The 27,311-nt window shown below is 39.5% G+C and overlaps 1 protein-coding gene across 3 annotated transcripts in view; it reads right to left on the bottom strand.

The window, feature by feature from the left end:
- LOC141804612 (polyamine-transporting ATPase 13A3-like) overlaps nucleotides 1-27,242 on the bottom strand; it is a 33,904-nt gene extending 6,662 nt beyond the window's left edge. For 2 of the 3 annotated variants that reach the window (XM_074689129.1, XM_074689130.1), the window contains exons 1-29: nucleotides 27,060-27,242; nucleotides 24,887-24,956; nucleotides 22,669-22,842; nucleotides 22,196-22,369; nucleotides 21,619-21,689; nucleotides 21,378-21,461; nucleotides 21,223-21,292; nucleotides 20,997-21,131; nucleotides 20,797-20,863; nucleotides 20,314-20,445; nucleotides 17,514-17,681; nucleotides 17,244-17,401; nucleotides 15,426-15,614; nucleotides 14,592-14,653; nucleotides 12,694-12,844; nucleotides 12,313-12,435; nucleotides 12,194-12,211; nucleotides 10,802-10,952; nucleotides 10,525-10,645; nucleotides 7,778-7,902; nucleotides 7,538-7,698; nucleotides 5,790-5,924; nucleotides 5,589-5,668; nucleotides 5,461-5,503; nucleotides 4,337-4,446; nucleotides 4,111-4,207; nucleotides 3,597-3,669; nucleotides 3,294-3,471; nucleotides 1,683-1,861 (exon numbers count right to left, since the gene is read on the bottom strand). In XM_074689129.1, coding sequence (XP_074545230.1) covers nucleotides 1,683-1,861; nucleotides 3,294-3,471; nucleotides 3,597-3,669; nucleotides 4,111-4,207; nucleotides 4,337-4,446; nucleotides 5,461-5,503; nucleotides 5,589-5,668; nucleotides 5,790-5,924; nucleotides 7,538-7,698; nucleotides 7,778-7,902; nucleotides 10,525-10,645; nucleotides 10,802-10,952; nucleotides 12,194-12,211; nucleotides 12,313-12,435; nucleotides 12,694-12,844; nucleotides 14,592-14,653; nucleotides 15,426-15,614; nucleotides 17,244-17,401; nucleotides 17,514-17,681; nucleotides 20,314-20,445; nucleotides 20,797-20,863; nucleotides 20,997-21,131; nucleotides 21,223-21,292; nucleotides 21,378-21,461; nucleotides 21,619-21,689; nucleotides 22,196-22,369; nucleotides 22,669-22,842; nucleotides 24,887-24,937 — 3,280 coding nt within the window. In that variant the 5' untranslated portion in view covers nucleotides 24,938-24,956; nucleotides 27,060-27,242. Of the gene's footprint in view, nucleotides 1-1,682; nucleotides 1,862-3,293; nucleotides 3,472-3,596; nucleotides 3,670-4,110; nucleotides 4,208-4,336; nucleotides 4,447-5,460; nucleotides 5,504-5,588; nucleotides 5,669-5,789; nucleotides 5,925-7,537; nucleotides 7,699-7,777; nucleotides 7,903-10,524; nucleotides 10,646-10,801; nucleotides 10,953-12,193; nucleotides 12,212-12,312; nucleotides 12,436-12,693; nucleotides 12,845-14,591; nucleotides 14,654-15,425; nucleotides 15,615-17,243; nucleotides 17,402-17,513; nucleotides 17,682-20,313; nucleotides 20,446-20,796; nucleotides 20,864-20,996; nucleotides 21,132-21,222; nucleotides 21,293-21,377; nucleotides 21,462-21,618; nucleotides 21,690-22,195; nucleotides 22,370-22,668; nucleotides 22,843-24,886; nucleotides 24,957-27,059 lie in introns of those variants that run through there. The other variant, XM_074689131.1, reaches the window with a different exon arrangement.
- Nucleotides 27,243-27,311: the final 69 nt, after the last annotated feature.

The following is a 27,311-nucleotide window of genomic DNA, read 5'->3' as shown; positions in this document are numbered from 1 at the left end:
GCCCTTTCCAAGGTTAAGAAAACGATAATCTAAAAATAGTATTCGCTTGAGGGTCAGCGTCTAAAAAGCAGCTGACTTTAACCAGTTTTGTCCCATCGGCAACAACTGTTGCTGAAGTGTATCACTATTATTTACTACTCACATTAAAAAATCTCAGTGTTACCAATACACATTTTTCTACTTATATGCTAGTAAACAACTTAAACAAAGATTTAGAAAAATAAATAAAAACTAGTTTCCAAGTGGTTCCTGTCACATGACATCATCTGCTTCCTGCTCCTTAAGGTGGAAGACATAGTGGATGCAAATCATTCTGGAAAGAGCCAATTTTCATAAATTTCTTATGATTTTCCCCCAAATACATTTATAACAATTTAACCATTCAAGTCTTTAGGGTAACCCTCATCAAAAACTTGTACCTGGGATAAATATTTTTTGGTTTATGGGCTTATTTCTGTGAGTGTTCTTTCAATTTATGAAATTGGACATGTGATGTCTTAGTTTTTCATTTTTGATAAATTTTCCAAAATTTTTGAAAAATTTGAAATTTCAAATATTTGCAAAATTTGATGAAATTTCAAAAATGTTCGCAATTTTTTTTTAAAGTTCAGTTTTTTAAGTATTTTTTAAAATTTCCTTTTTTTAATTTTCAAAATATCAAAGCATTTTGAAATAAAAAAGGAAAAAAATCAAAGAATAAATAAAAAAAAAAACGTTGTTGAAATGTCAAAAATTTTTAAAACAAATTGAAATTTACTAAGATCTGCAACAATTTCAAACAACTTTGGGATTTTAAAATTTGCTTAACTTTTATAAATTTTGAAAGACTACTTGAACTTGATAACATACCTTGATAATATTGCTGAACTTATCTTTTTTTGTTGTTTGCTAATGTCTTGCTACATATCAATCATGTATTTTAAGCATGTTGTCAGTGAAATGAATCCATCCACAAAGAATTAAAATCTCTATTTTCTTCTAGCTTTGTCTTTTTGTAGATATAGTTTTCTTCCCAGGGCTGTACAACTTGGGGTTAGCCACAGGTGCGTGGAAAGTTGGTGGGCTGATGATGTTGTAGGAGGTGAAGTAGAGCGGTGGCAGGCTTAGTGTCTTTAATCATCAATACCCTCTGTAAGAAAATAAAAAAATCTTTATTTCAATAATATTTTTGTAAAGCTACAAGGAGACACTGCAAAGGAGTCAAAGAGCCACACGAGGCTCCAGAGCTGCAGGTTGTAGACCCTTGCCATAGCCACTCCCCACACCTACCACACACACACACCACCTTTTCTTTAAATTTATGACTATTATTTTTTATAACTTTATTAGTATTATAATTATCATTATTATTTCTATATAATTATTAGGAGACCAAGTGATAAGCTGCGTGACCACCGGCATCAATTGTTGCCAGTCATAAAAATCCTATTTTCCTCAAAACAAAGAACAAAATGGAAATATAAATACATTACATGATTCAGAGGGACTCAACCGATAAAACTATGTGCCTAACAACTCTGAAACAAATCTGAGCATAAATGGGTTAAATCATAACTTGCTTTGAGGCCTCATTCATGCCAACTAAGGTCACTCCTGTTTGCCTGTTTGCCTACAGCGATCTTTTCTCCAGGCTCATCGCTCTGACAAAGACGAGAGCTTTCACAGCTCTGAATGAGGCTCACAGTTCTTGTAGCTGGGCTGCCTGAAGGGTTTCCCCTTGGAAAACACGATGGCCACGGTTAAATACTGGAAGGAGGAGACGTAGAAGAGGGTGGTGTTCTCGTAGTTCCTGATGTTTTTGGGGTCAGGAGGACTTGTTACGTTCTGGCTGTCGAGGCCTGAGTGGGAAACATTACAGGCGCTGCAGCAGAGAGAAAAAAGACATGTTAGGAAATCTGTGTTTATTTTTACTCATTCATGTGCTTTGGTAGAAATAAACATTAGGGAAACAGACAATTGAAGACCTCTGAAGTCTTATGAGTTGTAAAACAAAACAGGAAAAATAAGGTGTAAAAAACAGTTTCAGGTTTTTATTAGGGATAGACCGATTATCAGCCGGGCAGATCATCGGGGCTGATATTTGGGATTTTGATGCATATCGGCATCTGCCTTTTTTTAATCTGACGGCTGATAAGGAACATATTTAAAACTGTGTTGTTGCAGCTCTGATGCAGCTGCTCTGCTATCTGCAGTCACTACTCAGGCCCCGTTTACACAACAACGTTTCATCTGAAAATGCTAAAACGCAGTGAAAAAATCTGCGTTTACACGGAAACGCTGAGGGACTGAAAACGCTGTAGTAAGCATGCCAAGCCTGTAGGTGGTGCTACAACTGTTTTGTCCAGAAGCCGCTTTTGGTAGATCTCCACCGAAGTAGAGTTGAGACGATTATCAGGTGTTTTGGGGAATACTAAGTTAAAAAGTGGAGCAGCAGATGTACATTTTGTATAAAGATAGTCAGCAGATACAGCAGATTGAGCAGCACAAGCACAACACGGTAGTTCACGACGATCGTAACAATGGTACTGTTGTATACTGTTGAATGCACGTGCGCGAGGCGGAGTGTGACATCAGCATTTCCACTGAAAACGCCGGCTTACTGTTTACACGGCAACAGTGTCGGGAGTGTTTCAGAAAAATTCCACTCTAGAGGCCGTTTTCAAAAGTTTGCATTTTAGGTCGGCTGAAAACGCCGTTTCAGTTGACAACAAAACTTTTGCATTTCACCCTAAAACCATTGTTGTGTTAACAGCCCCTCAGTCCCCGGCACTGTCCCACCCACAGTACCATCTGATTGGTTACAAACAGAGCCATGGCTTGGGAAACAGCCAACCAGCAGTGCAGTTATTACAGTTATTGCAGTTACATTGAAATTTTGAAAAAAGTTTGGACACCAATATTTGCACTTTGACTGCAAATTAATATCGGCTTCAAATATCAGTTATCGGCCTGCTTGATTATAAATAATCGCTATCAGCCCAGAAAAACCCATATTGGTCTATCTCTAGTTTTTATTTGGTTGTTTTAAATGGTTGCTTTTCATTTCTTGGCCTGATTGACAAGCTGATGCTTATTGAACTAAAACTTTACAAGTATCCAAAATGGATTTCTATCTAAATCTCCCTTAAAGGTTTTTCTTTGTTTTTTTTTTACCACCCTGACAGAAAAAAACTACCACATCTTTAAGAAGAAAATTAGTAGTAATTCTTTTTGGATGAATGTGTTCAGGTCAGGTGTGTTTTTTTTACCAAACTCAGAACTTGAGAAGTGACAGCTCTAGAGCTGTTACTCACTCTGACTGAGGCGTCCACGTCTCGTACCAGCTTTGCTGTTTCACCAAAAGGAAAACCAGCACCTGAAAGACCAGCGCAGTGATGATCTGAGTCAGGACTGAGAAGAGGAGCGGGCCAGAGATCAGACTGGACGGCGGGCGGCGGGACACCAGCTCCTTCCACGCTGGGTTCAGACTCACTGAAGGCAGGAAAAAGTAGTGAGCTGCTTTATGAAAACTCCTTTATTTCACCAAAATCTCTTTTATCTGTCCCTGTCGACACAGAGTCCACCCAGCCACTGTTTCTCTGATCATGGATACTCACTGGTGAAGGCAATGATGAGGATGATGGCGATGTCAATGAAGAGGAACTGGAAGTCTCCCAAGTTACTGAGGATCTAAAATATGACAAACTATCACACAGCAGCAGAGAAACGTCTGAACTGACAGGACTCATTATTAGGAACAAAGCGACGTCACTTTGTGGTCGCTGCCTTTGTGTCACAGTCACAGGATGGAAACCCCCATGTCTTTCTGAAGCCCAAACTCTCCTCTACTTGCTCCTCACGTCTGGCTCTGTATCTCACGTGGGAACCAAACCAGTGTTTGTGACTGGACGCCTCTAACCAACACGGCTAACAAATGACAAAACCTGAATAACGAATGTCTTGAAAGTGAAGCTACGTGACACTTGTCATGTCAATTTACACGTATGAATCACGCCAAGGGTGAGTATTCTGCAAGTGGAAATGTCTCATTACACAAGTCAAATAATTCTTAAACATTTCTACTGTTTTAAAAGTTAAACAGAAGTATGTGCAGAGTGTCAGCTTGTTTACCGAGTAGAGCAGGGTCACACTGACATACTGGATGATGCTGTAAAGAGCCATGAACTTAAACACACAGAATGACGTGATGAGCGCAGCTCGGCCCTCCCTTTGGAAAAGCAAGAGTAACAGAAAATATCAGAGAAGGAGAAGGCTTCAGTATTTCATGTTCAGCAGTTTGATTCATGTCTAAAATGTAAAATGTTTAAAAACAGTGTTAGGACTGATGAGGGAGCACCTGATGAGGTTGGGGACACACGAGATGTTGGAGGTGGAGGAGGTGAAAGGGGAGGCAACAGAAGCCTCCAGCTCCGAGAGGGAGATCCCACTGTGAGCTCTTTTTAAAGCCTGACACACACACACACACACACACACACACACACACACACACACACACACACACACACACACACACACACACACACAAACGTGACAAGCTGAGTTATTTGAGTTTAAACTTCTCTCCTATGAAAGCAGAAATGTTTTGAAATAAAAGGTTTTAAATGCAGTGTAATGACTAAAATAAAATTTTTAGATAACATTTTTTTCCCACTGTTTTTACATCACAGTTTGTGTTTTTGTTTTATTATAAGTAAAATAAAAAGTTTTTTTGGCTTAGTAAGAGTCACATTCACATGACAAGTTCAGCGTAATTTCTTATTTCAATATATAAAAAGATCAAAATGACACTTGAATTTTTTTTAAAGGGTGAAGAAATCTGCCAATAGGTTATGAAAAAAATGTACTTGTTAGTTTCTTGCATTCAAAAAATAATCTTGTTTCAAGAAACCTGATGAGCACATTTTTATGGAAGAGGATTAGGGCCACTGGAAAAAAAAACGTCCAAATGTTTTTTTATTACTGTTTTTTCTATTAAAAAAAAAAAAAAAAAAAAAAAAAAAAAACACATGATTCTGACTTTGATCTTAGAATTCTAACTTTTCTACAAAAAAAAAAAAAAAAAAAATTACAGGAAGGTCGGGAAATTCAGGCTTCATTTTTTGTCTTTTAACACCTTGAAAAAAAATTACTTTTTTTAAACTTTCTGGTAAATGAGGCTCATATTCAGTCTAATTGGACATTTATTGCTAAAAAATAAAACGTAAACAGTTGATTAGATTTCAATTATTGCATTGAAATAACCTTTCCAAATTGTCTACATAAAATGACATGATCATGTCATTTTATGATAAAGACTATGCACACCAACACGTGAGCTTCTTTATAAAAAAACACTACAGTATTTAAAGCTTAATCCAATAAAACAATACTCTGCTCCTGACATATAAACCATTCTGTTAGTGGAAGAAGAATCATTGATGAAAACAAAATAAAAGTGCATTTAACACATTTCTCACTTACTCCACAGTCGTTAGCTCCGTCCCCACACATCCCGACAGTGTAGCTGTAGGAGAAATAAAGTGAGTCAGAGATGTGCTTTTTGTTTTTATAAAACAATCAGATTGAATCTGAAGAGATGACGGACTGACTCGATGCTCTGCAGGACCTCCACCAGCTGAGTCTTCTGGTCTGGAGCCATGCGCGCAAACACAGTAGCTCCCAGAGCAAGCTGCAGCGCCCCCATGTGGAGAGAAAGAGTTACTGCAGAATTCATACATAAAATGGCTTTCAATAGAGAAACTAACTCTGACAGTGTGTTGGTATGGCTGTGTAAAAAGAGGAGTCTGCACCTTCTGGACGAGGTGAGGGAAGTGCTCCATGAGCACAGCGAAGGCTCTCCCACTCACAGCGAAGTGATACTTTTGTTCCTGCTGAGCCATCTGTTTGTCGTACTCCTCGTCCTGCTCCAGATTTATCTCCACAGTCTGAGGACAGAGCACCAGAAAACACCGGATCATCAAAGTCCTCCGTCTGTGTAGAAAATTTGACCTAAAACACCTGACTTTGAGTGGTATTCATTCATCGTTATTCAGAGTAAATGGGCTGATGAAGGACATGTGATTGAAATAAACACTAACTATTGTGTTTATTGTTCCATTTGTTACATTGAGGATTTACGCTTACTCTTAAATTTGCAAATCCTAGTCCTTGTCTATAATAAGAAAAAATCACACCTGTACATGTTCAGCTGTTAGCATGTTCCTTTTTTTAAGATATTATGTAAACTAAAGACAATACAGGTTCCAATAATGGCCACAGCTGCTACACTGGCTCCTTTCTTTTCATCATTGTGTTGATTTTGGGGCCCTGGTACTTGGACAGTAGATTAAAAATAGAAAAGCCTTCAGAGAGCTCAGACCTCCTCCAAGCATATTGTGATTGTCACCAACACTTTAGTCCTACTTAAATGTTATACTCCCTTTCAGCAGACTGTCAGTGTTCCTGACAGTGTTGAAAATGATGATGACCCAGTACATATTTCATATTCTGGATCTTAGTATCCAGAATGTTGCCAGGATCTGGATCGTACTTTTACATCTGTCAGAAATTATGGTGACCTTGTCTTGTATTGTTTTGCAAAGCAATCCAACCATTCATCGTGGAGTTATATACACATATGGTGAAAACAGCCCTATCTCACAATGATAAAGAATCCTTTAAAAAAAAGTCCTGGATCCAGACAGTGATCCAGATCACCTCCAAAATTTAATCACTACTTCCTTATCCTGTTTTGAACATTTTCAGAAAATTTCTTGAAGATCTGTTCGTAACTTTTTGTTTACTTGTTGGTCACAGACAGACTAACTCTCTCAAAAACATAATCTCCTTGGCATTTTGAATTTTCTTAAAAGAAAAGAAAGCGTTTATAGTCCAGTAAATTTTTGTTTTGTTTTTTAATTATTTTATTTAATTTTTTGGAGTGTATGTCACCTTGTCTTAGATATTTACCCAAACCAAAAAATGATGTTATATTTTCTTGTTTTGTATTTGTTTGTATAAGAAGCCTTGTTTCATGGGCTACTTCTTCAGAGAAACACATACACACAGATTCTGTAACACACACACCAGTCCTTTAAAGCTCTAAAAACATTGACTGTGGTTGAATTAAACGTTAATTAAAACTTAAGGCTACTCCTACTCCTAAAAGCTAGTGAAAAGTATGGATGACGTTTAGATTCAGATCATTCTGACATGAATTAATACGTCCTTCACACACACAGCTCAAAACAGTCAAAACTGTGACATTACAAAACCTGCAGACACTTAAAGGAACAGAGACAAATACAAAGCGTAAGGTGTGTTTAAGTGTGTGAGTGTTTCCAGCAGAAAGGAGGAAAGAGGATCAGATTATTGTAGTTTGTGAATCATTGTTTTAAAAGCTGGAGAATAATCTCCCTGAAACATAATGTTTCTCACATTGTTGATACAGAAGATCAGTTTGGGTTAATTGATCAAAAAGATGATTCATTTATTTTTTTGAAGGGTTTCAAATAACTACAGTTTTTTTTTCAGTGGCTCTGAGGCGTCTCCCACTCACCTCAGTGTCTTTGATGGTTTGATGGTTTTCCGTGTAGTGCCAGGTGATGCAGGCAGGGAGAGACTCTTTAGGAGGCACAGCGTCCACGATAATGACCTTCTCATGTGCACGAACCATCCCGCAATCCCTCGCCACAGATATCGCTGTCAGCATGTTGTCCCCTAACAGAAAGTCAACAGCACGTCAGCTTTCTGTGCAGCACTGAGGTAAATAAAAAAACACGATGAACACATTAACCACCTGTCACCATCACAGAGCGGATGTCAGCTTTCTGTAGATCCTGTAACACCCCGGCCGTCTCCGCCTTTATTTTGTTCTGCATGATGATCAAACCCAGGAACTCCATGTTGGTCTCTATCAGGTCCCTGAACACAACACAAGTCAGACTGTTGATTGAAAACAAGCACTTTGTCAAAATACACTGGGGGAAATAAGTATTGAATGCGTCAACTTTTTCCTCATCACACTTATTTCCAAAGATGCAATTCAAACAAAATTTCTACCAGACATTGGTACTAACTCAAATAATCCACACATGAAAAGAAATCACAACGTTCAGGTCCATAAATAATGATTATGTGGAATTAAGTACAATGACACAGGAAAAAAGTATTGAACACCCCATGGAAAGGCTGTATACTTTGGCAAGGAAATGCACCATACCACCTGAAATCTGTCAGTAATTATTACTTGAACTTCCAATTAGTGCAAACCAACATCAGCTGAGCTAGAGCAAATTGATGGTCCTATAAAAAAGGTTGTTTTTCCACCAAGCAGTTAAATACAACAAACCTCATGATGTGAAAAGGCAAAGAGCTCTCTGAAGACATTCACAACCTGATTGTTGCTCAGCATCAGAATGGAACTGGTTACAGACTTATATCAAAGCACCTGAATATTCCAGTCAGCACCGTTGGGGCCATTATTCACAAGTGGAAGAAGCACCACCTTACCATCAACAGGCCACACACAGGAGCTCGTTGAAGATTTCTGACCTGGGAGTCAGAAAGATAGTCAGAAGAGTACTCAACGAGCCAAGGACCACCCTGAAAGGGCTCCAGAAAGACTTGGAGGCAGCAGGTATAATTGTTACAGAAACCAAAACTAGGCAATGCACTCCACAGCCATGGCCTCTATGGACGCTCAGCCCGCAAGACTCCATTCCTCAAGAAAAGGCATGTTGAAGCTTGTTTAAAATTTGCTGAACAGCATCTTGACAAGCCTGTAGAATACTGGGAGAATGTTGTCTGGTCAGATGAGACCAAAATTAAACTTTTGGGCTGTCATACTACAGACCATGTTTGGAGGAGAAATGGCACTGCACATCACCCAAAAAACACTTTACCGACAGTGAAGTTTGGAGGTGGATCATCATGGCATGGGGTTGTTTCTCATCTCATGGTATTGACAAACTTCATATAATTGACGGAGCAATGAATGGAGCCATGTTTGGGGAAATTCTTGATCTGAATCTGCTGCCATCCACCAGGATGATAAAGATGAGACGTGGCTGGACCTTCCAGCAGGACAACGATCCAAAGCACACGGCAAAGTTGACTCTCAAATGGTTTCAAAAAGGAAATCAATCTGTTAGAATGGCCTAGTCAATCACCTGACTTAAATCAATTGAAAATTTGTGGAAAGAACTAAAGAAAAGGGTTCACCAGAGGGCACCAAAGAATATTCAAGATTTAAAGACAATCTGTAGAGAAATGGGCCAAAATCACACCTGAGCAGTGTGGGCGATTAGTTCAAACATACAAGAAGCGTCTGGAAGCTGTCATTGCAAATAAAGGCTTCTCCACTAAGTATTAGATGAGTCTCAGTTAGCGTGTTCAATACTTCTTTCCTGTGTTATCACACTTAATTCCACATAATCATTATTTATGGACCTGAATGTTGTGATTTCTTTTCATGTGTGGATTATTTGAGTTAATACCAATGTCTGGCAGAAATTTTGTTTGAATTTCATCTTTGGAAATAAATGTGATGAGAAAAAAGTTGACGCGTTCAATATTTATTTCCCCCACTGTATGCGCATCAGTTGAAAGATTTCACATGTGAGAGTTTCTGTTTCTGTTCTGTATCATGAGAGATAAATGTCCGAGGCTCACATCACTGTAGCGTAACTCAAGTTTCAAGTTTGGTTTTCCACACTGCCTCTCTGTTTATCGGCCTTGTCCACTTCACTGAGGTTAATTAACAACTACAACTTCAGGATGCTGAATCATGATTTATTTTCTTACATAATTCCCAGCTTATTGTATTTTTTTACCTTTAATTAAATTATCATGGGAGTTTAGGGCGTTGACAAAGATAACAAACAAATAATTTGATGAAAGTGCACTTTGAGATCATAAAATAAGATTAATCATGATAGCCCTATCTTAGATTGCTGTTATAATATTTCACTCCGTCACGCTGTAAACCTCTGTGCCAACTTATTTATGACGCCATCATGTTACGTCTCTTATCCTGTAAAACATGGCTCAATCTATTTATTACTGCTTAATTATTACATAACTGGCTTATTAACTCACACATGCTTTGAGCTGGCACTCGGAAAGGTTTACTGATACTGATATTTAGCTTTTTGAAGAAACTAAAAAAAACATAAAAAGATAAAGATAGAAACAAAGTAGGAACCAGCACATCATTTCTTGTGGCCTGCCTCTGATATCAAGACTCCCTTTGACCCATTTCACAGCTGAGCTTGTGTGTTTCTCTTTGGTAGCTCGAGGTTTTGGTTTGTTGAGTCACTGGAACATTTCCCCTCTGCGGCAGCATTGCAGTAAATATTTGGATTTTATTTTATCAGGTGTGTTTACTGAGTTACCAGAAGAATTACATAATCCAAACATCAAAAAGTAAATCATGTAATCAATAAAGATACACAAATTGTAACCCAGTGCCAGTTTCTATGGCAGTGTGTTTCTGTGTGTTGCTGGGTGAACTGTGGACCGTGTTATCTGTGGGGGGAGCAGTACCTGCTGAGGCTCTGGACTTTGTGCCAGGAGAGTTTGGACTCCAGCTGTCGATGTGCCAGAGCAATGACCCTGAAGCCCTGCCTGGTGTAGGTCTCCAAAGTCTCAGTGAAACTCTGTGGGACTGTACACAAAGAGGGAGAAAGGGACATGTCAGTGCGGCCTTCTTTCAGATGAATGTGGTCGCTAAGCTCTTCAGAGGTTTGTGTTGTCTGTGTACCCTCATGGAGATTAATGAGGGAAATATCCAGCCAACCTCCACCAAACAGAAGTGTCGGACCTGTGTGCTGTTTGCAGAGGTTTGCCACAACCTCTGGTGCTCCTTTTAAGTAAGCGTCCATGTGTTTCTGCCCCAGCCTGCGGACCACCACGCTCATCCTCTGCAGAGCTGACGAGAAGGGGAACTGACGCACAATGCCGATCTCACAGGACTGAGGATGAAAACAAGCACGTTGTTTACATCTTCAGTTTCATTAACTTTTAACAAATGATTCAAGATTTTAAAAAAAAACAGCTAAACACTTGCTAAGCGTGATGTAGATAAATGACAGAAACCTTTCCCTCTGTACGATAAATATGAAGAAGCATCCACCAGATGGTTAGCACAGGTTCACTTACTGACAGAAAACAAAGAAAATAAGAGACACTGGCTTAAGTGAATTAAAAGAGGAGAGTGCAGATAAAATACTTTCTGTTGTTGTTTGATAAGCCAAACGGAGCTGTTTTCAGCCAGGATTTGAACACCGTCAGAGTTGGGGCCTGAGTTGGTTCATATGGGTCTAGCATGTCTGAGGTGTACTTTAGGCGAAACCATGAAGGGACTTGTAAACAAGCAGAGCTGTTTTAAAGTCTATTCTCTGAGCCACAGGAAGCCAGTGTAGAGACCTGGACTTATATGGTCGTATTTCCTGGGTCTGGTCAGGACCCGAGCAGCAGCGTTCTGGATGTACTGCAGCTGTCTTACAGCTCGTTTTGAGAGTCCATTGAGCAGGCCGTTACAGTAATCTAACCTGCTGGAGACAAACGCATGGATCAGTCTCTCTAAGTAAGGTTTAGACTCTATTCCTTTAATCCTGGAAATGTTTTTAAGATACTAAAAAGCGGCTGATGCTATTGATTTGATGTGGCTGTTAAAGTACAGGTCTGAGTCCAATATCACCCCTAGATTTCTAACCTGGTTACTCACATTTAGAGAGAGTCTGAAGGTGACTGATAACACTTTCTCTTTTTTTCTGTGGGCCACAGACAATGGTTGCAGTTTTATCTGAGTTCAGCTGGAGGAAATTGTTCTGCATCCACACACTGATCTGTTCGACGCAGCGACAGAGTGAATCTACAGGCTCATGTTCGCCTGCCGTCATTGACATGTAGATCTGATTGTCATCAGCATAGCTGTGGTAGGACACATTACAGCTGCGTATTAGCTGACCCAATGGGAGCATGTACAAATTAAACAATAGGGGTCCCAGGATTGAACCCTGGGGAACCTCACAAGTCAGGGCCATTTGGTCTGAGACACAGTTACCAATTTCAACAAACAAAGTCCTGCCCTCAAGACAGGACTTGAACCAGCTTAAAGCAGTTCCAAAGAAGAAGTCATCTGAAACATAATCTCCAGCAAAAAAGAACTAACTAGAACATCTGAAGAACCAGTAAAAACAGGAAAACTTACCGTCATTTCAGATGGCTCCTGAGAAAAAAAAAAAAACATAAATGGTTTGAGGATATTTCTGAAACCTGACAGGGATTTGACTTTAAGATGCAGATCATGAAATAAAGACGACTCTGTACCATGTTCTGAGTAAGTGGGTTGTTCTGATTGGCCTCAGGGGCGATGTGCCTCGGAGGACGCACAACTGTGGGCATGATGGGATTGTGAAGAGCGGTCTCTTCCTCTGTGGCCTCCTCCAGGATCTAAGCAACAGAGAGATCAGGTAAAAACAGACAGCACACCAAGTCTGTGACTTTAAGTAGTATGTTCCAGCTTCCTTGTGTTCATGCTGGAGTATCCATGGTACCAGACTTCAAACATTTCAGCCAAGAAGAAGAATCTTCTTTGTGCCAAGGAGACGAGCCTGGTGCTGCATAATTCATGAATGGACTGCTATCTCTGTTAACTGTGGTGCCAGTGACTGAGCGCATTGGCTGTAAACACTGGAAAACTTCACTTACCCAGCCTGTAGCTCCAAACATTTTGAGGTCCAGAGGGTCTCCAGAGAGCTCGCCCTCAATCTTTGTCAGTGAGTGGCAGGAGGCCATGCAGGCCACAAACACAGAGTCGACCAAACTTTCTTTAGCTGCATCCGACTCGGGAGGAGAGAAGCTGAAACAAGAGGAAAGCTCACTCAAAAACTGAGCTGACTTTGACTGGAAGAGGGGACAAATTACAAAATTACCTCCAGCAAGGAGGTTGTATTTTTGTCTATGAACAACGTAACTCAAAACAGAACAAACAGATCATGATTGAATTTTCAGGAAATGTTCAAAAAAGGATAAGGAAGAAGTGATTAAATTTTGGAGGTGATCTGGATCACCATCTGGATCCAGGACTTTTTAAAGGATTCTTTATCATTGTAACTTCATGATAAATGGTTGGATTGCTTTGCAAAACAAAACAAGACAAGGTCACCATAATTTCTGAAAGATGTAAAAGTATGATCCAGATCCTGGAAATATTCTGGATACTAAGATCCAGAATATGAAATATGTACTGGGTCATCATAATTTTCAACACTGTCAGGAAACAAATTATCATACAAACCTGCAACTAACACCAAATTGTAGCAGACAGTCTGCTGAAAGGGAGTATAACATTAAAGTAGGACTGTAGTGCTGGTGACAATCACAATATGCTTGGTGGAGGTCTGTGCTCTCTGGGTGATTTTCTAGGTATGGGGATGTGTTGAATGGATCACGCCGGATTAAATGTTTAGTCTCACAGGCAAAAAAGAAATCAGAATCATAAATAATCCAAAATATGTTTTCTGTTGCTACTCGAGTAAAAAAAATAGTTCTTTTATTTAAGTTTTTGTCTTTTTTCAACCATGTATTAGTTTCGGTTTAATTTAGTTGTATAGATCTCTCTCTATAGGATACAATCACAATCAATCCCAGGCATATTTTAAAAGTTACTTTGTATTATTGTCTCTTTCTGGTTCAGCAACCTTTCAGATGGTTGTTCTTTCATCAAGTCTGAAACTGCTCCTCAGTCGTCTGGTGTGCCTCAGGGATCTGTTTAGGGTCCTACCATATTTTCTCTTTCATGCTTTGTCTGAGTCATGTTACCGTAAAATTTCAGGACACCACCATAATAAAAATAATAATAATAATAATAATAATAATAATAATAATAATAATAATAATAATAATGTATTTTATTTAAAAGCGCCTTTCTGGACACTCAAGGTCGTTTTACAGCTAGTTAAAAAACATACTTGAAAAAGAGACATTGACAAATAAAACCAACATACACACAAAGGTTACATCAAGTTAAAATGGATCAGAGAATCCCCAAACCATTGTGCTGATGATAATCATTTGTATGTCTCTTTCAAGCCAGTTAACACCACAAAATTACTATTCACAACACTCCAACTGCCACCAAGCACTGGATGAGTGACAGCCTTCTGTGGTGAAACACTGATAGGATGGAGGTCCTTATCGTTGCCTCTGATAACATTAATTTAAGATTCGGTGTTTTATGATTGTTGATTGTCTCTTTCAGCCCAGACTGTGAAAGGTGCTGTGAGTAAACTTGTTTTTATTCATTTGAAGCTTCTTGACTGTTTTTTTTCTCTGTTGTGTTTAATCTTCTTTTGTTCTGCAGTTTTAATAAACAATAAAATCAAGGCCGCCTGATATTTATTCACACAGTGTTTCAAAAGTGTACCGTCTACAGAAAACTGCCACATTGTCTAACGATAAAACTGAACTTCTTGATAGTTTGACATGAAAATAAAAGGTCATACCGTTGAAGAGGAACAAATTCTCACATTTCTTTGTTCTCCCAGTTGTAACCAGTTTTTAGATTACTCCAAAGAAACTAAATGAGACCAAAGATCCAGTCTTACCTGTCTCCTTCAACTCTCTGGATACCCCACAAGTCCAAACCGTCCTCCGTCAGAGTGCCAGTCTGAAGAAAGAAAACACAGACATCTCCATCAACCCTACCTCAGATTAAAACACAAACTTTTTAGATAAGTATTAATGTCTGAGTCCTTGTCTGCTTACACAGAAACTTGTACACACTGTGATTTTTTTTACCACACTGAAACATTTGGAATAAGAAGTTGATTTAATCCTCAAATGAAAAGTCTACAGACTCACTCACTAGACAGCAGAAGTTATCAGAAAACTTTTGATTCAAAGCTGAAACTTTTTCCACATAACTCTCTTTATCTGAACATTTTTATTAACTTAACACTTGGATTTGAAAAATTGGTAAAAATACATGAAAAAAAAGAAACACAGCTCACAAGAAGCAACAAGAAAATTAGAAGAGGAACATTGCTACAGGATGCATGTACAGTAATAACACCCTGACCACAGATTTTCCCAGCTGATCTATTTTAAGATGTTCTGTTCTATGGGAGCTTAAAACTTGGTTTTGCTAACGTCATTTCTGTCCCAAACAGTAATGCATCAGAACATCATCAGTTATGTCGGGTTTTCAAGGTCAAAGATCCATGAAGACATTTCTCAAAAAACAAATAACTACTTGGGACGGAAGCGGGTTTGGATGCATCATGGTTCATTTCCATGAAGCCTGAGAAAGAACTCTGTTTAGTCTTCATTATGCAAGGTTCATAGAAATGATGACTGCCGGAAAGTTCTCTAAAAATCCCCGCTTCAGCAAGGAAAAGATTTCTCAGTAAAGGCAGAAACAAAGCTGAGCTTCGTAGTACCTTATCAAAGCAAACCAGGTTGAGTTGACCACACATGTTGATCCTCTGAGGACTGATGCAGAAGATGCCAACGCCCTTCAGACGCCGCTGAGCGTATACTATGCCAGCTGTCATGGCTGCCGGTAAAGCTGGGGGTACAGTGATGGTGATGATGTCCAGAGATTCAATGATGATGGTTTTGGCTGCAACCTAGAAGACACAGAGGAGGTACCATAAACTACCAAGATCTAAAAACAGGGTATTGTGTATTTGTGTATGTGTAAATGAGGGAAGCTCATTTACTCTCTAGGACAGCTCACTCATTCAAAATTGTATTACCTGTTTCCTAGTCTATTTTTGAGCTCTGATTTTTTGTGAATATCTAAATGACAACAAAAATCCAAATGGGTACATTAAAGGTCCCATATTGTGCAAAAATCACTTTACCAAGTCTTTTAGTGAAATTTGTGGGTCTTTGGCTTTCCTCCCAGCCCACAAAATATGATATTTAATGACAAAACCTGTATTTAGTAGTGCTTGTGAATGTAAAATCCTGACCTAAAATGAGCTGTTTGGATTTTGAGGATTAGCTGGCGTCAGTGGTTCCCTTTTTTGACCAATCAGGGGCAAGTCTGACCTGATTGGTCCACCGAAGCAGATACCCAGACCCCCCTCCTCACTGCTGGAGAGAAATCTCTCGAGCAGCATGGAGGAGAATGCCAAAGTTGAAGAGCCATCACTGCTCTGTTTTTGGCTGTAAACAGCCACATAGTTCCATGCACAAGCTTCCCATCTCAGAAGAAGACAAGACTACGTGGCTAGAGTTCATTTATGAGGGAAATGTACCAGCTACACTCAGTTAAACTGTGCATGTGTGTGCTAGTCAATTCACACTCGACTGCTTTTCTAACTTTGGACAGTACAACAGAGGGCTTGCAAATAGACTGGTCCTGAATCCAGGCACATTACCAACCATCCGCCAACAAACCTCGGACCCTAGAAATGTGAGTATTTTAAATGCTGTGTGCTGTGGAACAGATGTGAGAGCTTTTCCTCAGTGTCCCCCCTGTCTCTGTGTTAGCTTCAGGATGCTAACTTTACCTGCGGTTAGCCCGTTGTTTTAGCCTGTAATGTCACGGTAAATGAGCTTCGCTGTTTTCCAAACATTGTGCACTCGGAGCTCGTGGCGCCGCTCTCAGTGACGCAGAAGAGCGGGGCGGTATCAGCGGTGGCTCATTTACATATGAAGGTCACGCCCACTAAATCAGAGCGTTCTGAACAGAGGGGCTATGAGAGCCTGGAAACAATGCTGCTGTGCTTGATTTATTGGCTTTTTGGACCAAAACATGTTACTACCATTTAATGAAGACATCAATGATCCATATTAAACTGCAGAAAAGGAGCATAATATGGGACCTTTTAAGAGTTGTGAAATATTTTTTTTAAGCTTGGCCATTTGGCCCTAACATAAATAATGGTCTTGATGTGAACCGCGTTCATGTTTTTATAGACAGAGTTCTCAGATAAACCAGATAGACCAAATGCCAGGACCCAAAGATGAGGTCTTACTGCTAAACAGGGATAAAGAGGCCATCAGCTAATCAAGACGGGACCAAAACTTCAGGTTGTCTTACCTTTGCAGGCGAAACCCTGTGTAGTTTAGGATCACTGATTTGTGTTGCCTGATTTTGCACATTGCACACGTGTGTGTGATCTCACCTTAAGAGTCACTGAGGTGTCTCGACAAACCAACGAGAACTCACAGGTAAACTCTTAGTGTGTTATCCATTTGCAACTTTTAGAAAAAATGGTTAAATCCCCTTACGTCCACTGTCATACCTTGTTCATCACACTGAGGATGATGGTATAGATGAAGCCGATCCCAGCCACTCCCACCAGACACAGCAGGAACAGGTACGCATCCCTGTACAGTTTGAAGTCTGTAGGTTTGGGGTAGAGGATGGAGCGCACCAACTGGCCCTTCTCTGTGCTGAAGCCTGTGGGAACATTTCACACTCCTTCACTTTGGATTAATGTGAATATATATGATATATGATCTGTAGCAAAGTTATCAAATCTGTGGTTTCTACTCCTGGTGTTATTTCTCACCTGTTCTGACCACGACAGCTTTCACCTGTTCTCCTGCATAGAAGCGAGTCTGGATGACTTGGGTGCCACAGAACAGGGTGTGTCTTTTGTGCTCCTCCATGTTGTAGCAAACAGCTGCCTCCTCTCCTGAGCTTGGCAGACTCGTTTTTGTGACCGGCACACTCTCACCTGAAGAATTAGGACATGAAAACACAACATCAAGTTACAGTTTCTATGTAAAATTTACTATGAAGAATTATTTAGCGCCACGATCATGTGAAGTTGTTTTATGACTCATGAACTGAAATTTATTTCTGCACTAAAACTTGACTTTTAAACTGTAACACAGCAGAGAACATGTTTTATAACCAAACTGACAAAATGTTCTGTGTTTTCACTTTTATAAATGTCAGTTTTTAGTGTAACTATACAAAGAACTGAGGATCTATTCATGTTGATGTGAGGGTTGCTTTTAATTTGGATGGCTTGTTGAGGAAGATGGGTCATTACTCAGAAACTGAGACAGTAGTTTGTGTTCATACTTTGGTCCGTAATCATCAGCCAAAACATTAGAAAAATAGTTTCAGCTTAAAAACAACATGATTAAGACTTAAAAATAAACTGTGAATATTGTCAGTTAAATTCTAAATGGAATGACCCAGGGTCCGGAAAACATTGCTGATTTCTTCGGGTTATTTGAACGTAGAGCCTGGAGAGTAGAAGGTTTTATCAAGTCTACAACCTGAGTAAATTCATTTTGTTGGGGAAAGGAATGTTCAGAAAAAAACTATTCTCCTAATTCTCCAAAAGAAGATTCAAACTGTGACCAACCAAATATCTTTCAGGACAGAAAAACAAAACAGAATGAGTCCAAAGCGATCACATCTAAATATATAATATCCCCAGTATTAACATGCGATGTATTTCAGTTTTTCTCCATTGGTTTGGCTCATTTCTTGAAACAGAAATTACATTCTCAAAACTCTAAGATCCTTTGGCAAAACAGTGTTACAGTTCAGCACAACACAATAGCTCACCTGCAAAAGCTCATATCTCTCCTGAAACTGTTCACTCATGCTTCAAAGCTAAATTTCTTTCCCATAAAAACAGTCAGTGCCACCAAATATGCAAAAATCCTTCTCAGTTGCTTTGGCTCATTTTTGAAACAGACCAAACATTGGTGCTTCTACTCAAAATAACCTGGATTGATCAGCAAAACACCATGGATCACCTGTAAAAAGCTCATATCTCTCCCAGATCAGTTCAGTTAAGTGTCAAAATCAAATTTCTGTCTCATACAAACAGTCAGTGACTCCAAATTGCATAATCTCTTTGGCTTTGTGTGAGCACTGCAAGTCAAAATGTGTAGATGTTCTGTCACTATGGCAGACGACCATTGAAATATCCCTCAGGTCCACCTCTCAGTCTGAGCCTAGTCCTTCAAGGTGAGAAGAAGGAGGTGAGGATGTGCTGGTTCTCAGGTGTGAACTAAGAAGTGGCAACATGGACCTGTCCTTCCATCCATCGTTATTGAGAACATGAGATCTATCTCCAATAAGATGGACGAGCTAGCTGTGCTAACAGAGGGAATACCAGAGGGCAGAGTAGCATCATGCTATTCACAGACATGGCTAACAGAGCCAACATCAGACACCAACACCACATTTGAAGAGCTTCACCTGCTGTGAGCAGACAGGATCCAGGAGACAGAGACTGAACAGACTGCTGAAGAAGCTCAGTCCTGGACCCTGTGGAGGTGGAGACTGGCTGAACTGGACAATGATGGACAAGCTGTCATCATCTATTTTCTTATGGACCTTTTTGCACTTTCCATACACTTTCTTACTTTTGTTTTTCTCGATTGCTGCTGTGACTTAGATTTCGTTGTACTTGTTACAATGACAATAAAGTTCTATTCTATTCTATCAGAGTAAAAAGAAAATGTATAAGGCCCAAAATACTGTAATATAAACACATAAACAAAAAACAAAGAAAATCATATGTAGCCTGCAGTGCTGTCAATAAAGCTGGAGTTTCACAACTAACTCTTCTTCAGTGGTCGCTGTTCTCACCTTCCCTCTCCTGACCAATCACACGCTGCCGTTTGTCTGGCCACAGATTCTTATTCTCATCACAGCGTTTTTTCAGAATCATAGACAGAAACTGTCATTTGGTCGTCTGAGATGTGTGAAACTCCTTCTTCAAGTTCTAGTTTCACCTGACTTTTGATTCATCAATTTATCAAATGTTCCAAGAGATTTATATCTGGTATTCATGGTATTATGTTGCTGACTAATTCTGACAATTGAACAGACTATTGTGCTTGAGGTGACTCATACAATGAAATGATGCTGATATTTGCTGGAGAGAATGACCATTAGACTGAGAATCAACAGTCAGTTTAGATCAACGAGATGTATTCACTTGAAAATTTTGCTAAATCTAGGCTACCTGTGCTAACTGTAGGCTACCTGTACTTTTGTCACTAAACAAAAGCATTTGCAATTTGATGAAATTCATGAGAAATTAAATTATGCTGTGAACAATTGCCCAGTAGTTTAGAGGTTTGACCATATTATTTTGAGAATGTAATTTCTGTTTCAAGAAATGAGCCAAACCAATGGAGAAAAACTGTAAAACAATCAACTTGAGAACATGAAAGGAAAAATGACTGCTGGTCCAATGAGTAGCTTCTACTTACTTCTAAACCAAAAATCCATGAAACAGGTTTTGATGTATTAACAGCTGCTTTAAAAATGTACAGAGAACTTTTGTGCACGAGAAATCTACTATGTGAGAACTAAGTGAAAGTCTATCCCACCTGTCAGCATGCTCTCATTCACAATGCAGGTTCCATGAGTGAGCACGGCATCGCAGGGCATGATCATCCCATTGGCTGGGATAATGATGACATCACCAGGTACAAGCTCTGTTGACATGGCCTGTTCCACATCTACAGGACGGGAAATAGAGGGATTATTTCTGATACAGACACAGCTGACAGTCTGTAAGAGGTTATAACACTACGTCCCTATTCATACTGCAAAAAAAGAGTCATCAGAATCATTTAATCTAATGCGAGTTACCTTTAACACACCGATCCATTATTCATAAAGTGTATAAATCATCTTTTTTCTCTTTGTATTATTCTCAAATGTTGGAAATAAGGCACTCATTCATTCATTCATTCATTCATGTGGACAAGACAAAGAAAATAAAAAAATGGCAGTTTGTTGAATTTGTACACAAAAATAATTGATTTAAAACATCGTGATGATGTTCACAAAGTCATACATGCCTTTACCTCCTCTGCAAACGGACACACGGACCACACTGTGAGCTGCCACCATGTCCCTCAGCATCACGTATTGCTGGAACGAGACAGACAGTGTAATAAAGAGTGGAAGATTACAGCCAGAAAACACAGGTTAACTCACACATGGACAAGAGGCAGAGAGCAGGTTCTTCTTGAATGAACTGCTTCATGTTCTAATCTCAACTCACCTTTTTAACAGTGTACAGTGAGGTAACAATTGAGATGGCAGACATGAAAACTATAGCTGAAGCATAGTAATAGTAATCCTCAAAACTCCAGAGAATAACACTGAAGAGCTGGAAGATGTAGAAAGGATTCAGGACCTGATGGAGGAAACGAAATAAAGCGAAATTTAGAGTAAGATAAGTTGACAAGCAGAAAAAGCATCAGGCGAGCGGTTATGACTGAACTCACTTCTTTTATGAGCAGCTTGAACAGAGAGGGCACCCGTACAGCGATTTCATTCTCTCCAAAAAAAAGCATCCTGATGGGAGAGCATTCACAGTCATTGGAAGCGTCACTTCCTCCACATTTAGAGAGCAGTGTTAGAGCTCTAACGAATCACATACCTGTACTCCTGCAGTGTTTTAGAGAGCCCACAGCTGTGGTCAGAGTGGATGTCTCCACAGCTCACATTCAAATCCTCCAAGCCTCTAGAAAAGTCACACACAGTCATTCCCGCTGTCATAGCTGTGCAGAGCAGCAGATGCATGTATGTACTAATGCAATGCTCACTTCAGCAGCTGTTCAATGACTAAGATTTGATGCATGTAGGAAAGAAGAAAGGTTGTTTTCTAGTGGGACTCTTACTTAAAGGATTCAAAGCTCTGTATCTCATCGTTCCAGTAGTATGTAGTGCTGTGGTGGGTGAAGTAAAAGATCTAAAAATAAAGAAAAAGAGATCATCAGTTATCATCTGTATTTACTTTATCGACACATTTCAAAACAAGACTTGATATAAAACGTCAAAATCTGCTGTTTCTGGGTCAGTGAGGAGTCTCCATGATTTTATAATCTTGTACTGCTGAGTTTTAGGCTACAAATCTCAAAACAATATATTTAAAACCAAGCCTTAACTGCCTTTACATTGATAAGTACCACTGATAGTGAAATTGTGGCTTCATGTCACCCTGCATTCAGCCACTGCTCTGCAAACATGCATATTCACAGGTCATGATGGGGTAAAAATTAAATTCCTAGATTTGACAAATCTTGAATATTCATACAACTTGACATTTCAATCACAGCAGCACAGTGCTATTATTTTAAGAGGTAAAAGTAAAAAAAAAACGGTTAATCACTAATTCTCATGAAAACATGTCTATTCTAATAAGACTCCCCTTCAGATGAGAAACAAACGATATCAGACAACACTCCTCTAAGCTACCTGAGCACTCTGTGTGTAGTTATATTTCCCATAATGCTCCTCATGAGCCGGATTAATGCTGTGGTCTCCGTTTGGCAGCTGAGCTGAGGGCAGCAGATCCACACGGTCGAATGGTTTCCTCCCCGGAGAGATCATCACATGAACTTTGGCTCGAAACCACTGCCTGAATTCATCCTGTGATAATTAGATAAAAGAATTTTTCTTTTACTGGAAGAAAACCTTGAGTGTAACATTTGCAGTGCAATTGTTTCTGAATGTGCCAAAGAGTGTAGCAAGTGTGAGGATGATTTGTGAACAGCAGCAGCACTGAGAGAACTCAAAGTTATGATGAAAGACAAACTAGCTTCACACAGGCATGAGGTTCCCTGAGCTTTATGCATTTTGTTTGTTTGCTTTGATAAGGAAATTCAAAACTGGTCTCTAGCTTTGAATCACAGTTGTTGTTTTTGTTGTGTGTTGAGTTGTTTTCCTACAGTACTCCTCAGCAGCAGCGTGTGTGCGTCCTTCAGGGATGTGGGTGTGCAGGTTCCCTTGACGCCCCACTCAGGTAGCCAGTAGAGCAGCAGCAGCAGGAGACCCCCAGAGCACACAGTACCCACACCCACCAGGACCATCTTCCACATGCAGGGCTGATACCCCCACACTTCCTGCAAAGACACAAACTCAGGTTAACACACCTGAGGGTGAAACCTGCCTTTATAAAGAACATTTTAACGTGTCATGAAGCAGTGATTGCAAGTCAGTGTGAACAAAACAAAAAAAAAAGCTTAAAAAACAAGTTCACGATGGGGTTATTCTCACTGTGAAATGTCAGAAGTTCTTTTTAAAAAGCCTGAAATTTCCCATTTTGCTTGAAAATTGAAGAAATATTTTCCTAAGCAGCGGAGAACTGCAATTATGTGCAAACACTACTCAAGGACAAGTGACGGGATCATCTGATGGGATCTATTTCAGCAGAGAGCATTTCACACAAAAAACACTTCTCAATAGTCACTGCTAACTAGTCTGCAATAATTTGAGTAGATCTCCACCTCTCATGCAGACAAGGAGCCACAGATTCACGTCAGGACTCTAAAGTTGTTGCAGGCAAGTGAGATAAATAGATGAATGTGTATGAGCTATATACATGTTCTAGTTACACCGAGTGAAGTTTGAACTTAATCTCCATTTCTGAATCTCACAGTGTCAAACATGTTCTGAAAGAAAAATAGCACTGATATTCTCCCATGTTATTTAAAATGTTGAGATAATAGTCACATTAACTAAACTTCGCACAAAGTTGAGGCAATTTTTTCTGGTAGACTCTTTGTTGTAATAATACTTCTTGGCAGTTAATCCTGTACTGTTGTAAAGCCTATCACTATTTGTGGGATGAGCAGCAGAGCTAAGAGTCTGGGTTTCTCCTCTGCCAATGCCAAACAGCATATTCTGCCATTGACTCCTGTTCAGAGCTTCTGGTGCCCTCAGAGTGAGGCTGTTTGACACGGTCTGCCCAGGTACACGCTGCCTTTGGGGCCATATCAGACCTGGTCCACTCCTCTCATAGAGTCCCTTTATATATGGTCTGTTCAAGGACGGGCTATAACTGTTACACCAACGGACTGAGGAAAACACTAGAGGTGGGCTGATTGATCCAAATATCAATAATATCGATACCAACAAAAGATACCAGTGGAAAAAAAACAAAACTCTAGTTTAATTTTTTCCTGCATGCACTGACTGCTCTGCAGTTTTATAAAAGTGGCGACCTGACTGTGTCTGTGTAAGAGCTGCTGTCACAGCACGCCAGGAAAACAAGCAAGCAGGCTCCGCCCACTCTGCTCTCTTTGCTTTCTTAACTCTCTACGTGAAAAAAAAAGATTTTGTTTTTTTTTCTTCTCAATAAGTCTCTAATAATTTTTCACACACAGTTTTACTTGAAAAAAAAAGTTTGTTTGCACAGTGACTCCCCAACTTTTGTTTAATTTCTGGATTATAATCTTCAACTCTGTTCCTCAAAAAAAAGATTTTTGGCTTTTTCACCAAAAAATGAACATTTTTGGCACTTTATTTTCTGAAGAAAAGAATTCCACACATAACAATGTTTTGGGGAAGATTTGTTTTGTTACTGTTCCAACATAGATGTTTATCATGACTCTAAATTATTTTGTAGTCGCCTTCAAACTTTCCCTGAGCTCTGTCCTAGTTTTTAACAACATAATCAAAAGATAAAGAAAAAAAAACACAAAAACACCTAAAGGTTAGTAGTTTGATGATACATCAACCTTCAATATTAAGAAGTATCAGTATCGGCATGAGTATCGGCATGAGTATGGGCATGAGTATCGGCATGAGTATCGGCATGAGTATCGGCATGAGTATCGACATGAGTATCGGCATGAGTATCAGCGATACTGGCCCTGTTTTTACTTGGTATGGTATTGATACCAAAACTCCCAGAATCACCTGCCTCCATTAAACACAGTTTTGTTGTCCATTTGTTTTTGAAGAGCATTAAAAAGCTCAAGCTACAGCCCATACGCCTGTTCATCAACCCAACACAGCACCCATATCAGATTGTAACATAACTTAGGTTCACACATGCAGAAAGTGAATTAAAAAGTTAATTTTTAAGAAGTCAATGAAATTAAGGCATCGTGCCTATGTAACATATAAACATTCACATTTCAAGCAAGCGGGATTGATATTTACCATCTCATCCTCCAGATCCTGGTTCAGGATCTTCATCTCTCTTGTTTTCATTTTGTCAGAGGAGCAGCAGCTGCAGAGAGAAATAAAGAGTGACCTCACTACTGAAGTAAATAAGGAGGAAAAGTTTAAAAGCTCCTCTGAAATCCCTCAGTATTTATGGGTCAGCAGAGGTGATGAAACCTCAAAGTCACTCATGGTCATTAAAAAAAACAGTGTTTTATGACGTGTAGCAGAGGCAGCCTGAGGTGGAGAGGAAGTCACAACGGGTCGAGTTAATGTTTCTCTCTACTCATTAACAGGAAAACTGAAATGTGTATCTGTGTCAGACCACAGAACAAACCTTTACCGCTTTATTTTGATATGTCTACAGATGCTTCTCTTTTCGATTATCAATATCACTTTGAAGCTGATTCTTCGGGGGGGGGGGTCAATGATACGGTGCAGGATGGGTTGTTTTTAATGTTTAAAAACCTTTGTACCATACAAACGTTTCTGCTCAATAAAAGTCACACCTTTAAGACCGTACAGCCACAGTCTGTCTGAGTCAACCATTCAAAATAAAGTCATAAACATGTCACACAAACAAGGTCATTATTATTATTAGTGTTGTTACTCACAGCTCAGTCAAGTGTCATTTCTTTTCAGAAAACTCCCTGTGTGATTCAACCTTTCACTTACCAAATACCAAAAGTGATTTAGGGTGAAAAAGTGTTTTCCTATACTCCCATAATTTGACACCAGTCTGACTTGTGCTGATTTTTGTTATTGCCTCCCAAACTCCTTTCTTTATATTATTATTATTATTATTACACCAGGAAATATATATATTTCTTTGTCCTTTTCTATTTTCATCCTACCTTGTTTGTTTTAAGCCCCTGATCTGCCCTGCTGGCACTTGTAAAAACACCTTTTGTCTTTTTGATACTGAGGTGTGGTACCATGAGTAAATGACCATTTACAGCTCTGAAGATCACTTATTAAATCCTAGTTTTAAAAAGCACAACAGAAGAAAAAGCCCTGTTTGTCCTTGTTCTTACACTTTAGTGGGTTAAGTAGGTAAGTGCACTCCTTTCCTTGTCCCTTGGCATTTAAAGAGTTTAACATCTTGTTTTTTTTTAATTTCCTAAGATTTTTTACAGTCTCAATCATTTTTAAAGGGGAAACAATTTTACCCTGAGACACAAAGCATTGATCTCCTTTAAATTGCTTTCTCTTAAATCAGTCTGGGAGTGTGAGGAGCTGCCTGGTGTGACAAAAGCTTAACTTTTAATCTTTATTTTTTCCACTTTTTAAAACTATATAGTCCAGCATAAAACCTTGTGCCACAGTGAGCATCATAACATAAGGAGCACCATGGTTTAGCACCAAGCTGTGCGGATGACTCTCTGCTGTTTCATTCAGTAGAAATAAATAGAATTCCTGTCTGAATCCCTGCTGCTGTCCGTAAGTGATCCAGGACTCTTGAGGGAAAGATTTATTTTATTTTCCAGCTGGACAAAGACCCCAAACAGAAAACCAGAGCCGCTTCCAAACATCTTTGTGAAACTCCTGGAGCAGTCAAATGAGAGCCCATGTCCCAGTCCAATCCTGCATCTGCTTATGGCACAGATTCAAAGTGTCTGTTCTTGCAGGGTCACCACTGCAACCTGACAGAGGTTTGTACACAGAAAAAGCGGGAAACTGTTGAGTCCAGATGTGAAAACAAATCCACATGCGTGGAACTCACAGCTGCGAGGGGTGCAGGAGGAACTTTACTTCTGGCACAGTTTAAAAGGCACTGAAAGTTCATGTTTACTCTACTCATTTTGGATTTGAAGGTTTTTCAAATAAGACCAGAGAGGGTGTACAAATTCCTGTCAACCAAACCCAATTCAGCGCAGTAAAACAATAAAACAAAGTCCAAGAAGTGGTATCGTTCTGATGGACTTTGAACAACTTCATCTACTTAAAGAGCTAAGATTTACAGCGAAATTTTAACAAACTTTTAACCTACAAACTGTCGCAACACTGAGTATTTCTATTCATACATTTGAGTCGCAGTCGGCAGCATCATACAGTGTAGTTAGATCAAATCGTTGTATAGAACAGTTTGACACTTTGCTGTTTCACTGTGCTGACACGTAAAGCTCAAACCCGAGCAAACTCTCTAAACTCATGTGTAACAACGACTCACCAAAGCGTCTTCTCTTCTTCGTCAGTGCATCACACTCCTCACTGTCAGGTGCGTCAACAGATGCATCAAATGTTTCCTCTGAGGTCGCGTGGAGCAGAGTTTCACGTGTGCGTTCGGAGACACGCGCCACAACAACAGAGATCCACGCTGCGCCGCAGCCGGACCGTCCCAAACCGGTCCATTCAGTAGGAAGTGGGCAAACAGGATGTGAGGTCATTACAGGACACCGTGTTTGGGCTCAGAGTTGTAAAA

This window comes from Halichoeres trimaculatus, unplaced genomic scaffold (assembly GCF_033239565.1).
Source record: "Halichoeres trimaculatus isolate MK-OKI-2021-1 unplaced genomic scaffold, fHalTri1.1 fHalTri1_scaffold_15, whole genome shotgun sequence".
Taxonomy (NCBI): domain Eukaryota; kingdom Metazoa; phylum Chordata; class Actinopteri; order Labriformes; family Labridae; genus Halichoeres; species Halichoeres trimaculatus.
This window is presented reverse-complemented; position numbering and strand designations above follow the sequence as displayed.